General features: G+C 37.1%; 1 protein-coding gene and 1 long non-coding RNA gene across 3 annotated transcripts in view; both read right to left on the reverse strand.

Annotated features, from left to right (window-relative positions):
* Positions 1 to 14828, reverse strand: part of LOC310922625 — a 275851-nt gene that overhangs the window by 32131 nt on the left and 228892 nt on the right. The gene's annotated exons all lie outside the window — the stretch shown is intronic.
* Positions 12088 to 14828, reverse strand: part of PARP8 (poly(ADP-ribose) polymerase family member 8) — a 115823-nt gene continuing 113082 nt past the window's right edge. Inside the window, exons 25-26 of the mRNA XM_083883305.1 lie at positions 14024 to 14108; positions 12088 to 13412 (exon numbers count right to left, since the gene is read on the reverse strand). Of these exons, the coding sequence (XP_083739431.1) occupies positions 13310 to 13412; positions 14024 to 14108 (188 nt within the window). The 3' untranslated portion in view covers positions 12088 to 13309. The remainder of the gene's footprint in view (positions 13413 to 14023; positions 14109 to 14828) is intronic.

Consider the following 14828-nt stretch of genomic DNA (forward strand, 5'->3'; position numbering starts at 1 on the left):
TTCTATAGAAATTCTCGCAGCAAACTTCCACAGTTTAGGATACTTACAAATTTTGGAAGCAGGGCTAAAGAAAGTCCTATGATAATGATTCACTTGAGTTAGTTTTTAAAATGACAAACAATAAAGGCAGCCCTGTCATTTATATGGAAAATGAGTGGGAATATAACATGGCATACACATTTCTTTACCCACTGAACACTACCCAGAATCCATTTGTTCACTGGTATTTCTGGTAGAAAACATGTTGCCCGCACACCCACTTTTCTGGAGATCATGTTCTATTAAATTGTGGCTTTTCCTTTCACAGATTAACCTCCCTCTCTCCCGGACTCTGACAGCTGGTGTTGGCTGAGACTGTCAGTCCTGAGTCCAAAGTGAGTGGCTGAAGGAAAGGGTCATCAGCACAGTGCTTGAGCCAGATTTCCTCAGGGAATGATTGCATTGTCAGTGTTGCTGAGGAAGAGCTTTCCTTCTCTCTCTGCCCATGCAACCAATGACATAACTCAGAAAATATTTGCTTTTACTGTACTAATTTTATAAGCTGAAGAACACTTTGCATTTTGTAAAAGATGCACTCTTTCTGCTTTCAGTTCTTTTTGGTGTATATTACATGTGTGGCTTTATGCCACCGTCCTCATCTTCTTTTGGCATTGTGTGTTGGGTGTGCCTAGCTTTCCGTGGGTTGTGAACTGAGAACTGCTGTCTTGCACCACAAGGAGGATAATGGAAAAGGGGTTCTTGGAACAGAGGGAAGAACCCAAATCCCACATCCTACTTAGGATAAATCACTACCATCTGTTCCTACGTCTCTGACACAAGTTATTGTTTGGGTTTTTTTGGTTTTTTTTCTGGTTCAGAAAGTTTTTGCCCTCACAGTTACAGATTTGTAGCACTATTTTCCCTTAGGTATGACACACTGTATGCATTTCTGTAGGTTTTGAGGCTGATTTCTCTCAGGTCTGCTGTGTAGAAGACAGGCTCTGATTTGAATTTAGCATGCACACCCATATTTAATGGGATTGTGGAGGAAAGGATGTAATGTATTTATCTCACAAAGCATTGATGAGAATCCAAACCTGATTATACTGAGGTGAGCAGAGAGTTTGACAAGAGTTTGAAAGCTCAGGCTTTCAAATAAATTTCAAATATTTCAAAAATAATTTTGCTACTGCAGCACTTGTGTGAGATCTCAAAAGTATCACTCCCTATGTCCATGAAGGACTTCACATATTTTGTTTTATTTTTCTACCAGCTGACCTTGTTTACACAGGAGAAGAATCGTTTGAACAAAAGCATGTGTTTGGTGACTTCCCTGGTAACACAGCAAACCCAGCCAGTAGAAAAGCCAGGTTTTCTGACTCTGGGCTACAGCATGTGCCCCAGTGCATGACCACTTTTCCTGTGAAACTCCTTTAAGTGTACACAAGAAAAGACAGAGGAAATCCTTCCTAGCCAGTAGTGGGTAAAGAGAGGAGATAGGCTTCCAGCCCTCAGAGCTTGGCCAGGAAATAGCTAGGTGATTCCACTTTGGTAAATGTTCTCCACACAATCATGGAATGGTTTGGGTTGTAGGGGATCTGCAAAGGCTGTCTGGTCCAATTCATTGTTCATCAGTCTTGGCATCCTCAACTAGATCAGGTTGCTCAGAGCTCCATCCAGCCTTGAATGTTTCCAGGGATGGGGCATCCACTACCTCTCTGGACAATCTGTTCCAGTGTTTCAGCATCCTCACTGTAAATAATTTGTTCTTTATATCTAGTCTGAAACAATCCTCTTTTATTTTAAAGCCATTACTCCTTGTCCTATTGCAACAGGCCTAGGTAAAAAGCTTTTTCCCATCTTCCTTTTAAGTCTCCTACAGGTACTGGAAACCTGCAATGAAGTCTCCCTAGACCCTTCTCTTTTCCAGATAGAATAGCCCTAGCTCTTATGGCCTCTTATACTTTTTGTGGCAACAACAGAGTTGCCACATATGCAAATGCTTAAAATGTGAGCACAGAACAAAGTATTTTCTTGAGCAAGAATATGTGTTCTACTGTAAGTGAGCCTTTGGAGCTGCTGGAGGTGAATTTTTTTTTAAAAAAAAAAAGGTTCAATTTGAAGCTCCATAAGACAAGTAAAATGCATCTATGCTAGTTGGAGAAGGTGAAGGATCACATGGCTCAGGTGTAACTGAAGACAGCACTCAGTTCAGAGGGAAATTGCATGAATGGACAAATTTTAAGGCACACTGTCTGGTGCATCCTGCAGAAGGCAAACCCTGCCCACCAAAAAACACACTGGAAAGGCATTTCATACCAGCAGTTTGGTCTAGTATGAATACTGATGGAACAATACTGTAAGCAAAATTGTTTCCTCAGTTAAATAGCCCTCAGTTGGTTTGCCCAACATCCTGATCTAAAGAAAAAAAATCAAAATTAAAGATAAAGAGATGAGCTCAAACCACAAGAGAAGGGATAAATTTCACCCAATGCTGAAAAGGCTCTGTGAAACAAAAACCTCAAGCCCAACATTCCTCTTCAAAATATCTAACTACTATAGCCTGATTTTCATCAAGTGATCACATTATGTTGATTAATCACTGCAGGAAATGAGTACCTCAATTCAGGTTTTATGCCGACCAGCAAGGGGGTGCAAGGAAGTCTGCATTGTATATTGCTACTATACCTTTCAAGTTTTTATGACCCTCAAGAGAAATGAGGCATTCATAATGTGGGGGGGAAATAAAAATCATAGAGAGCACCATAAATCTAAGGGACTAACTTGTGGAAATCACATCCTTAAACTGACATAGCTGTGATTAACTGGCAATGGCTTTTACAGTTAGAAAAGTTTTTGGATACAGTTATTTGCCCAGAGAAAGTTTCTGGTGGGGAGGAAGAAAAAAAAAAAAAAAAAAAAAAAAAAAGAAGGAAAAAAAAGAGCAAGTACAAGTATTTAATCAAATCCTTGTTTTGGGGCTGGTGGGATGGAATTGAACAAGCCTGGCACCTCAAGAAGCTTGATTCTGAATCTGTTCTTATCAGAGAGAAATATCTTTCCAGTAGATGTTTGCTCACATTTTTTTATAAAACCACCCACAGGATTCAGCAGTCTCTGTTTAGCAGAGCACTGAAATAAATTATTTTTCATAACTGAGCTCAACTTGTTCAGCTTTCTTAGCAAGTCTAGATAATCTATGTGTATATAAAACAATGGTCCCCACTTTTTTTGTATTCAAAGACCTATTTGGCAACCAAAATACCAAAATTAAAAAGGATACATGCATGTATATATACATATATATCTAATCAGAGAAAATGGAAGTCTATTGTTGTGGATACTGAAGTGTATGTAGAGGCCTGAATGCTGTGGACTCACTTGTACTTACTCATGATGTAGGAATAATGCTACAAATCAAAATAATAGTATCCTTCATCCATTTTGCACTTGCTTTCATCACAGAACAATGTACAAAATGAAAAGCAAGCACAGTAGTGGCCAAAAAAATGTTATCTTCCACCAAGGAATACCTTTGTTGCTTCAGAACAAAGATCTTAATCCAGGCAAACAAACAGACCAAGTCTGACCAGGATGGCTGTGCCTATACAAGCAAAATGAACTAGCCCAAAAACACTGCTGGGCACGAAAGCCAACTGTTCAGCTCACAGAGCTGCTAGAATGAATTCTTGCACAATTTTATCCTACATGAACCCACACACAATTTCCAGTCATCAGGGACCATGAACCACATCTTTATTGTACCTTTGTTTCTTTCTTTGCATTCATGCATAGTAGAGTTGGCAGGAATATATATGAATAGAGATTCACAGAGCAGATAATGTAAAAGAACAGTTTACACAAAGTAACATAATTTACAGACAACAGAATTTGATCAGAATAGTCAGAATTTTAGCTTTATCCAATGGGTCAATGATACCCTAAAAGCCAAAATCAAAATCAGTCCCCAGTGGGACCAATTCATAAACTCTTGCACTACACCAAGCATCTGCTGCCAGGCCACTGAGACATCACTTACAAAGACAAAAGTAAAATTTTCATAATAAATCTCATGCACACATACCATCAAGTCTTTCAATCCCCTTAAGAAAAGATTTGTTCAAGTAAAAAAACTCAAGACTTGAGGTTTACAAACATAAAAAATCTCCATGGAAAAGAAGCAAATGCCTATGGTAGCTTATTGATGAAAAAACACATTTTAAACCAATTTATGGAAATTGTTCAAGCAGATTAATTTAGGAGATCAGTAACACTCTTTAAAGTAATTAAGACCCCAGTAAGCTTTTCTCTTAAAAACTCAGGAAAAGAAGAATCTGTGAAGGAAAGACCAGCAATTCAATTTGAACCCTATTTAAAAACAGAGCCAGAACTACAGGTAGGGAGTATTTTGAACTTAGACTGCCAAATTTGCTTAGATGAAAGAAAATTATGACAGGAAATAGTGTTTATAAAACTCTTTAGCTTTTAACAGCAGCCTTTTTTGGCATACCTCTTTGGCCACACATTCTTGTTCTCACGTGTAAGTTAATAGTTTGTACACATGCTTTTCATATTGAAGGACTCTAATTTCAGTAGGTTTTTTTACTATTCATGGCTGCATTTTTGCATTTTAACTGAAACATACTCAGTATTGTACTTTACTGCTCATATCTAATGCTTTTTCTAAAGACTATCTCTGTGAGCAATAAGAGCGACAGGAAAGAGATCTGCAATAGATTGGAAATTCAGATCACATTAGCACAGATATACAGAATATGAAGTCATTGAACAACATAACAAACAGCAAAATTATCAACTCCCCAACAAGTCCTCTAATTTTTTGTAACTTTTTGGTAATGGTAGAGACCACTGGAGGCTTAAAAAAAGAAAAGAGATCTTAACAAAAAAGATAAATCAACTTTCAGAGAGACAGAAGTGCCACCTCTCAGGTTTAACAAGGTGTTTAGCAATCACCCAAAGACCTTTGTAACCAGAGCATAAAATGAACTGAATGTTATTGGTACTGTCAAGAGATGCAGATGAAAAAAAAAACAGCTGCAAAGTTCCAAAGCATAAAGTATCTGCTGGAATCTGAAATGAGACTGGTGCTAGAGGATCTTGAGATTTTTGATATTCATGTATTACTGATTAGGAAATCAAAGTTTGTTTAAGACAATAAAAAGCCAAAGAGTGAAATAATACAATTTCACACATATGGAATACCACATGAAGCACAACATGCCAGCTACGTGATAACACATACAGAGGAGGAGTGACTGAGTTCCCCAAAGGCAAAAATTTAAAAGCTGCTAGCAAAACTTGTCATTGACAGAAAGTCAGCAAGTCAGATCTTGCTGCTCTATCACATTAGGTTAGTTTAAAACCTGTTTGTAATACCTTGCATCTGTCAGAAGTGTTGTAAACAGTGATATTGTGATCCTTAGTTTTGAGTCAAAAGTTCTGCTTCAAATTATGTTACTATAAATATATGCAAAATTTTAAATATATACTTACATATTTTCATCTATATACTTTCAAATTACATTTATACTTATTCCAATTAGTTTAGCCTCTGACTCCTCTCATCTTTGAACTTCTTTATACTGAATTTACCTTTGTAGATGGTTGTGAACAGAAATACACTCAAACTCCAAGCTATTGTCTAGGAGAGATGGAAAGATCAGGAGAGATGAAATTGTTTTTTCAAAAGACCAATCAGCAAAATTGTTTGTTCAGCAGCTCACATGGGAAGAACAGCTTGATCAGATGCGAAAACCAGCAGGGACAGTATCAGCCACCTATTCCCTTTCTGGAATATGTTACCTACACAGATCCCATTACAATATATATCAAATATACAACTGGCTCCAAGGAACTGTCAGCTAATTGAGACATTCCTCATTCTGCCTGAAATCTCTAAGAAAGTTGCTAATGACTGCTGTAAGTAAACCTGCTACATGCCACTACAGTGGGACACTGCCCCAGACACACTACTAGACTGAACTAGCCAGCTACAGGCCAACAGGTTGAAGAAAACTACTCTCTTTTTCCCTTCTCATTTCTCCCAAACAATGGAAAGCTTTCTCTTTAAAAGTTACAAATTAGAATTGCTTTGCTGATGATTAGCTCTGGCTTTTGTTGAGCAAACCATAATCCAGGAGTTCCTGTATTTTGTTCCAGACACAATCCCTGGAGATTTGTGCTGTTCTTGCTTCTGCAGCAGTCACTGTTCCTGCTGCTAGTGTAATTCCCACAGCTTCAGCATCCTGCAAAATGCCAGTTTTCTGGAACTGGCTGGAATCCAATAGCTGACGCCTCACACTTGGGTTTGCTACAGACAGTGCTGATGCTAAAAGGGTCTTATGCTCTGTTCAGAGGCTTCAGTTTCTGTGTGTTGAATTACACTTCTCTCCCTGAACTGAATGGAAAATGTTAGCAACATTTAAGAAAATCAGCCTGAGGGACCTACAATGTTGTGTAATAAAAATGACAATTTACTATTTTTCCCAAGTGCTGTCCCCTTTTTTTACCTGTTTTGACACTAGGCTTTTGCAAGGCACTGAGCCCTTTGCTTCAATCCTTAATTTTTTTTCTCTTAAAGTGTTTGCACTGTGCTGAGATCTAGGGCAGAGCAAAGTTGTGGCCCTCAGCTACTACTGGCTTCATTCATTTCATGCAGCTCTGTTTAAGTTGCCTCACAGTAGTTTCAGGAGGACAAATCCCTCTTGGAGGGGCCAAGGCTGTGACCCCTGTGCAAAACAACTTGCTCGAAGTGCACTGCACACTAATTCCACAGAAGAGAAGTTGGTCAAGTGTGCAAATATGGCTTAATGAAAAAAGTATGCCCTTTTTGCAATGGTGATATTTTCTTAGAAGTTAACCTGCCCTTCCTCCTGCTAAAAATGCAATGTGTGCATTTGAAAGTAGCTCTTGTCCATTGCAATAATTTTTTACTGCTCCCAATTACTGTTTGGATTACTAATCTCTTGGGTCCTACATGGAACTGTTCAACAGGTGAATACAATGTACCACAGACCTTTTCAACAGAAAACTTAATATTGGCACAACTTAATATTGAGAGAACTTCTGATGTTGCCACTTGAATTAAGTTAAACCAAAGCAAATATAAATTCTGTCCCTCCTGCTCTCTGTGGGTACCAATTCTACAGAGGTCTGAGATTTCCCCATGGATTCAGCTCTCCTTTTGTGAGTTTGGATGTTACTGCTTCCAAATTTGAGTTCTTCAAAATTTGGAATATCTCTTGGAGATATTACAGAATTCCAGCTCCAGCTTCTACACTTAAATCAAAGGCAAATTATCAGTTAATTTGAGTAGCAATTATGCATCTTTTTGTCTCTCTGATAGTCATATTTGTGTAATATGCTTCACAGCAGTCAAAATAATAGTATGTACCACTTTGACTCTTTCAATCCAAAATCTGCAATCACAAAATAATAAATTTAACAAGCAAAAGGTAAAACTTTCAAAAGTTGCAAGCTACATCCACCCATATAATTAAAATGAGCTCACAGGGAGTGAAAAAAACAGTACATTCACTGAATTAATAACCAGTCCCACAAATGTCTGCATATTTTATGAGTTGCAGATGTGTATTTATGCTTTAAACATAGCCACATTAAAGTATGACATGGTTTGTCATATATCTGCTGTGTTTTCATGACAAAAACAGCTCTACAGAAAAACAGAGGACTTCTTTAAAAGCAATTATAAAAAGCATCTTGAGACATCTTTATGCATTTTATGTTACTGTACATGCAAAATAATGATTTTATTATACTTGGGTAACCCCTTCAGATAAACACAGCAAGAAAAGCTGTTTTTACTGTTCATCTAAGTGTTTTTAAAAAGATCACTGCAAAAAAATTTTACTTCCAAAAACATGTGTAAAAGCATGACATAACTTTTAGATGTCATTGAGATTAGCAAAAGTCAAGAAACTGCTTCAGATGCAGTTTAATTCTTAGATGGCTGTTTTAACTTTGAACAGAATTCTCAAAATAGTGCCCAAATGCCCAGTGCTGTTGAACAAATTCTGATTTATTGAAGGTAAACATTTACATTGGCTACAATGCTATAGCTGTTACAAAGCTGAATAAAAGAGGCTTAAATAGCAATAGAAAGCAAGTGCAGTAAAAAGTGAATAGAGAAAATATTTGGCCTTAGTGATCTTCTGGCAGTATTTACATTATCTCCATTTTGTTAAATATTTAAGTAACTCTAAGGCACCATAGGCTAAATAGCAGGCTGCAGTATGATTTTGTGCACAGAATTTAATAAATTTATCTGAAGAAAAAAAGGCTATGGAGTTAAAAGAAACATTGGCATATTTTATGTTTACATAAAGGAGTGACTGTTTGTTAAAAGTCAAAGATACAATATATACTGGGTATGTTCAAAAATTATTTTTAGAACATTAAATTAAATGTCTATGTATAAGGACTACTTTTACTGACTTTTTGATAAATGTTTAATGCAATCTTCTCAACAGGTTTTCAACACAGTAGATATGTTCATCTAAAAACTAATTTTTTTTCCCTTTACAAAAGCCTTATGTCTAGTACATATACAAAATCCCAATGCAAAGTGTAATGGGCAGTAATTTACATCCTAGCTGCTGTGTGGTAGACTGAAACTTAGCAGGAGCATGCAATCAGAATGCTATGGAACAGCAATTCAAGCTGTCTTATTCCTTCAGCTCTTGTCAGTGGCTGTTGCTGCAGCCAGTGAGCAGGAGTACAACACTGACATGCCAGGACAGACAGAGGAGGTCAGTGCTTTCAGACCTGTTTCCAAACACAATCGGGAAATTCAAACTCCCGGAGACATCCTTGTGCATTTCACACAGTACGGTGCACACAGAATGAAGCTCTGCTTGGAGCAGATTTTCCGATTTTTATTTATCCCCTTTTATTTATCCCCTTTTATTTATCCCCTTCTGAAGCACGTGTCACTCCACTCCTGAGTGGAGTAAATTTATTTAAGGTGTTAATTCATCTGACTGGACTCAAGATCCTTTCTGAACAACTTCCGGTGCTTCACAGAATTGTATCTGCTCTACAAGCAACAGACCTTGCTCAGTTTACTCAACAGGCTCATCCTGCACCTCGAGGTGCTCTTTGTAATGAAGAAATTGCACGGACACCAGATTAACACCTCGATTTTGCAAATAAAACACCACAGGATGCTGTGTGCCACAGGAGAGAAGAGAATGGGTGGCCAGGGCCATTCCAGCTGCAGCAGCACTGCCAGCAGAGGCTGCATGTGGTGAGTGATGGCTCATATTCTTTGTATCTCACTTTCATTTCCCAGAGCCAAGAAAAAAAATCTATCTAAATTAATATAATTCTTAAGTTACTAGATATCACTTTTCCATTTGCTTAGGGTTTGTGTTTTTTCAGTATCTTCTTCTAAACCATGAATGTCTTAATTCAGTTGTTCACTTTGGGCTTTTTTTTTTCTACTTTGTATTTATCCTTGTAGGAATTGTGCTAATTGTTTTCACAGTAGTAAGTGATTTATAAGCAAAATTGATCTATGCACAAAGTCTTAATCTGGAATGACTTTATTTTTTATATTTGTATTAACGAAAAGATAATCTTAGCATAATTCATCAGATGTGATTTTAGTACCAACAGCTATTATGTAAAAATCATTCAGCTACATTAGGAGTTTTTTCAAGGGCTGTAGAGCAAAAATTTAAACCTAAAAATTCAAGTGTCATTGACTAGTTCCTGTAAAACATTAACCAAAATATTACACAACCTAACCACTTTATGGTAAGTAATAGGAAGCCAAAGATTCAGGTTATCAAAACAGTGTAGCACTGTTGAAGAAAATAGGGCCATGTTGATTCATATCATAGAAAAAGACGCCTCAAATTGCTTAATTTAGCCCTTGAATTCTAAATACTTGCCTGAATCTCAAGGAAGATTTAAAAGCATATTTCTGGATTCCTTTCAAAAAGTTTAAGATACTCAGCTGTATAAATATGGCAATTCATAATTAGGGTGCAACATCAAAGGACTAATGTAATTTTTCTGTCAAACCTTTCCACTATGAGGAGGGCTTGCATTTTCTTGTAGGATGTAGCAAGAAGTTAGAAACTTATTTACCAAGAACTCCCTTGGTTGCTCCAAACTGGATAGGGCAACAGCAATAACTTGATGGAAATTTCTACCGAGAGAGATGGCAGAGCCTGGGGCTCTACTTGCTTTGATTAAAAGCCATTTGTGGAAAGCCTGCATCTTTTACAGCAGGAGTTACAATGATTGGTCCATCACCGATATGTGTGCATGGTAACAGATGAAGGGAAATGCAAGGGCATAACACAGGGTCTTGCTCAAATGACCCTAGGATCTTTGTTTTTCATCCCCTGGAATCCACACAAATGTAAGTTACTTGGAAGTATTTGGCAACATGCAACTTCCACATTTGCAAAAAACACCAAAGGACAAATCCTTCAAAGAAAATCTTATCTTCAGGCTTTTTCATTTCAGTTCCTGGTGATAAAAGTCTTTGTTTCAGCTTTGATTATTCCTATGTAAGGATTTTTTTTTTTTTTTTTTTTTTTTTTGAGTAACAGATGCCAAATGAACAGCCCTCCTTCCCCTTGTCCTTTAAAAATAATGAGAATTAATAGTTTGTTAAATGATCTGAAGATTCAGATTCACCTGCAAATAATACAAACCCTTGGAAGTTTCTCATTAATATACTGGCTAAAGAAAAATGTGACTGCATTTCTGGCCAAAGAATTTTGTTTTAGTTCAGTTGCTGTTTATACGGTGCACCGGGCTAGTGTCTCTGCACTGTAGCCTGGTGGCACCTTTTCAAGTGGCCCTGTTGCCCCCAGCATGGTGCTGCCTGACACTGCCACGGGGTGTGCATCCCATGCTGCAGCTTGGTTCTGCCAGTCCCTTTTCCTGCCATGTACCTTGTGGGCCCTGAAAGGCTTTGCCCTCTTCCACTGGTTTGTAACCCCTGTGCTTGTCACATTCTACCTTTTACTCCTGTTCACCATCCTTCTCCCCCCTTAAGTTAGCCACCACAGCACTCCCTGACACAGGCACCTTACAACAGCAAGGCCTCCATGTAACTTGGGAGTCCTGCTTTCCCCCGCACTGTCCTTGACTGTGGCTCATCCATTTAAAACAAACCTCCAAGCAGTTTTAAAATTTGGCAGGAATGTATTTTTCCCTCCCCTTTCCTGGGGTTATACTTATGATGGCACCATGCATGACCAGTATCATGACTTCACAATGCAAACAGAGATCAACTCATTACTACATTTCAGATTCTATCCTTCAAGGGTTTAATTTCTGACTCTGCTATAAACTTGAGGGGATGGGGAAGATGACTGTTTACTTGGCTTCTCCAGTTCACTCGTGGTCATCTCTCTCTTCTCCTAGTTTTTTTTTGAAAAGAGATCATACAGTGGTGGACTATCAGCTCAGCAAATAATCACAGAATGCCTTTGTGGTCTTGCTTGTCAGTTTTTGTTTTTTTTTGTTAGGCAAAACAGAATGATTCAGACACATATGACAGGACCACTACACAGAGATGGTCATGCCAGGGTTTCAGCTCCACTTCTGAATTATGTTGACTTTTTGCAGTCACACAACTTATGGCAGTCCTTACGTAGACAGACAAGTTTCAGGAAATCTCTTTGTTTCAAGAAGTTAATCTGTGTCTCAACATGAAAAACAACAATTAGAGTAGTGCTTCTCTAATGTAAAGGTCCACCAAATGAGAGTGCAAGTCAACAGAACTAACAAAATGGGGATATGCAAATAGAATTTGCTTTACAGGTTTGTATATGAGTACAGAAAAACTAAAACTAAAGCAAGTAAGTGTAGAATGCTAAAATACATCCCCAGGTATATGCTTCTAGGCCAAATACCACTATTTTACCAGTAGGGCACTTCAACTGCAGCAAGTAATACAGGAGTGTAGTATGAACTAGAAAGAAGGAATCACCCATTACAGTATATCTAATTCAGCTCTGTTTAAAAGAAACAAACACACCTGTGCTCTGTTGTGCTGTTATTTGGTGCTTTAGTATCTTTATTATGAAAGTAACATAGGAGAAGTTTCAGTCTATTTTTGCTTTCTGAGGTGGCTTGTATTAGTTGCACAGATGGGTAAGTTGAACTGCTCTCCATATTCAAGAGTGTGACTGATGCTTCGGGATAGCCACCATGAGGGCTGCCAAGGGCATTCATCAGGGCACAGGGTATGCTTTTTGTCTTGGAGACTGGACCCTTCTCTATCTCTGTTGCCATCCTACTCACTTGGAAAAAACAGTTGTTAATTTAAAAGACAGAGATATTTAAATGGATTTCTCATTGCTTAGAAATTAATTAACAAAACTATTTTACCAAGACAAAATCAGTAGAATTTTGCATTTGTATATATTTTCTGATGCACCAACAATCAACTCAACCATGTAAAAGCCTTAACTCAGCACATACTTCAAAATATGTGGATAAATTTTATCACAGAGCGGTTTCACTGAAGTTAAGATGCAAACATTAAAAAACTGTTGATCTAATGAAATTGTAAAATCTAGTATATAAAAACGAAAATTCTAAAAAGGAAATTAACAGCTTTAGGTTTTCCAAGGCTTGTATAATTAAAAAATGCAACTGAGCTACTTAATGGGTAAGACAGTGTTCCAGAGAAGATAAAGAAACATATACCATCACATTCATTTTGCTTTGTATCACCCAGTAAATAAAAAATGCATTGTTGTTTTTACCTTTGAGTCTAAATGCTAACTGCATTTGTGTAAAATAAAAAGAATCAAAGATAGCTGCAGGTAGCCAATCTCTTTAATTTTACATGTTCCAGACAACCTTTTATTGTGTTTTAATACGAGAATATTTTACTTATTGCAAAGTATCCTGTATAATACAGGTGCTCCGCTATAAAATCTTCTCTCTTACTTGTAATTCAGTCATCCTAAATTTAAAATACCAGTATACAGTACTAAAACTTCCAATTGAAGTTTAGTATAAAAATATCAGCACAAAAGTCCTTTTAATTGTCTGTTTATTGTGAGCAACTCAAATGCCTGTTTAATTATTAATTGTTTTAGTATAATAATAGACTTTGCACCCCTACAGTTGCTAATTGATACCATCTCAGGTATTTTGATGAGATACGAAATACTAAGTAAGAAAACAGTAAGTATTCAAATGGTTAATTTGCTTAGTGTAGTAATAATAAATTAGTTTTTTGCATCTTCTTCAGTTCAAAATCCAGCTTTGAGACTGAGGAAGGCTTCACATCAATTAAATAAGAGTGGTCCTTTTAACCAGTAGCAGTTTGATTGCCAATGACTCGAAGAATCTCTTTATGAATGTTTGGTTCCTGTGTATTTATACTTGTATCACCCACTTGACCATCTTCATAACTAAAAAAAAAAAGGTACAGTTAATAATAACATATTAGTGTTTTATTAATCAATGTAAAAACATCAAAAACTCTTGTTCCCTAAGTGATTATTCCATAAGTTAACATGTTTCTACTGAAGTGCTCTGCTGTGCTTCATCTTTATATACAGATCCCAAACTGGAGTGGGAGGTGGTAATGTTGCCATTGCCACTGAAACCCTGAGGCTGAATAAGGCACTAGGACCCAAAAGGTGTTAGGTGAAAGGGGGAAATGCTCACAGCACAGACAGGAAGCCTTTCATGAATCCCTCAGCTTAAATACGTGCATCCAAATAGAAATTGCGTTTCACAATACGTGGACAGACTTACTATAACATGAAATAATGCCATTGAATAGGAAAAAATCATGAACTCTGTTCATTTGTACTAAAACAAGACATCTACTAAACCTTTGACATTAGCTTATCCATATATTTCTAGCACAATTAAGTACAGTGAAAAATAAAAAATGAAGGAATACTGAGCAGAATTAGAAAGAAATGTCTTTTATCTACTTAATTACAACTATTGGAGGGAGCATAAGAAACAGGTCTAGTATGAAGTTGAATATTAAGAGAAGCTTTGTACTCACACAAAGAAAAATCTTGTACACACATGATCCGTGTTGGGAACTACCCATACCTCCCCATGTTTGTGCAGATCAGGTGAGGTTATCACTATCAGAGAAAGAATAAATTTCATAGTGATGAAAACATGCCTGGAAAACACTGTTTTAAAAGATTATGGGTTCTATACATTTTAAATAATCTTTTGGGAATGTGCAATTTTACTCTACATGTTTAGGATGCAGAGCAGATTTTGAGTTGGCTGCTAGTACAAAAAGGGAGTTGAACTTGATTCTTGTTTCCATAATATACATTTCTGAAAACACAGATGATTGATGTATGGAGCAAGTTGTTAAATGGAATGAAAGCTTAAAAAATGCGTTTATTAAAAACTGAATTTAAAAAGTCATAGGGCTGTTAAGGAGGGTCTGAGACATCTCATCAGCATTTGGAACAGATATTTGTGTTTGGTGATGGCTGATCCAAAACCCAGATGCTTAAGACAAAGCCTAAAACTGCCATATGGTTAATTTGGGATGTGCAATACTACCAAATATTTAAAACAAGTAGCAATTATGACTCGATTAAGTGCAAAAATCTTGCCAAAACTTGCTCTTTGTATTTGACAATAGGTTGTTTACCACTAGGATGAGAACAATACAGGAAAGAAAGCTTTTTATTGCTAACTAGGAGGTATACCATCAATCTGCATTTTAAGATATGAAAGTGCATTTGAAGAGCGTCCTCATGGACAAGTTGTGGAGCTGTGGGCTGAGCAGGGTCACAGTGTGGTGAGTGAAGAACTGGCTGAGGGACTGAACTCAAAGGGTT

Source organism: Zosterops lateralis, assembly GCF_965231275.1.
Source record: "Zosterops lateralis genome assembly, chromosome: Z".
Taxonomy (NCBI): domain Eukaryota; kingdom Metazoa; phylum Chordata; class Aves; order Passeriformes; family Zosteropidae; genus Zosterops; species Zosterops lateralis.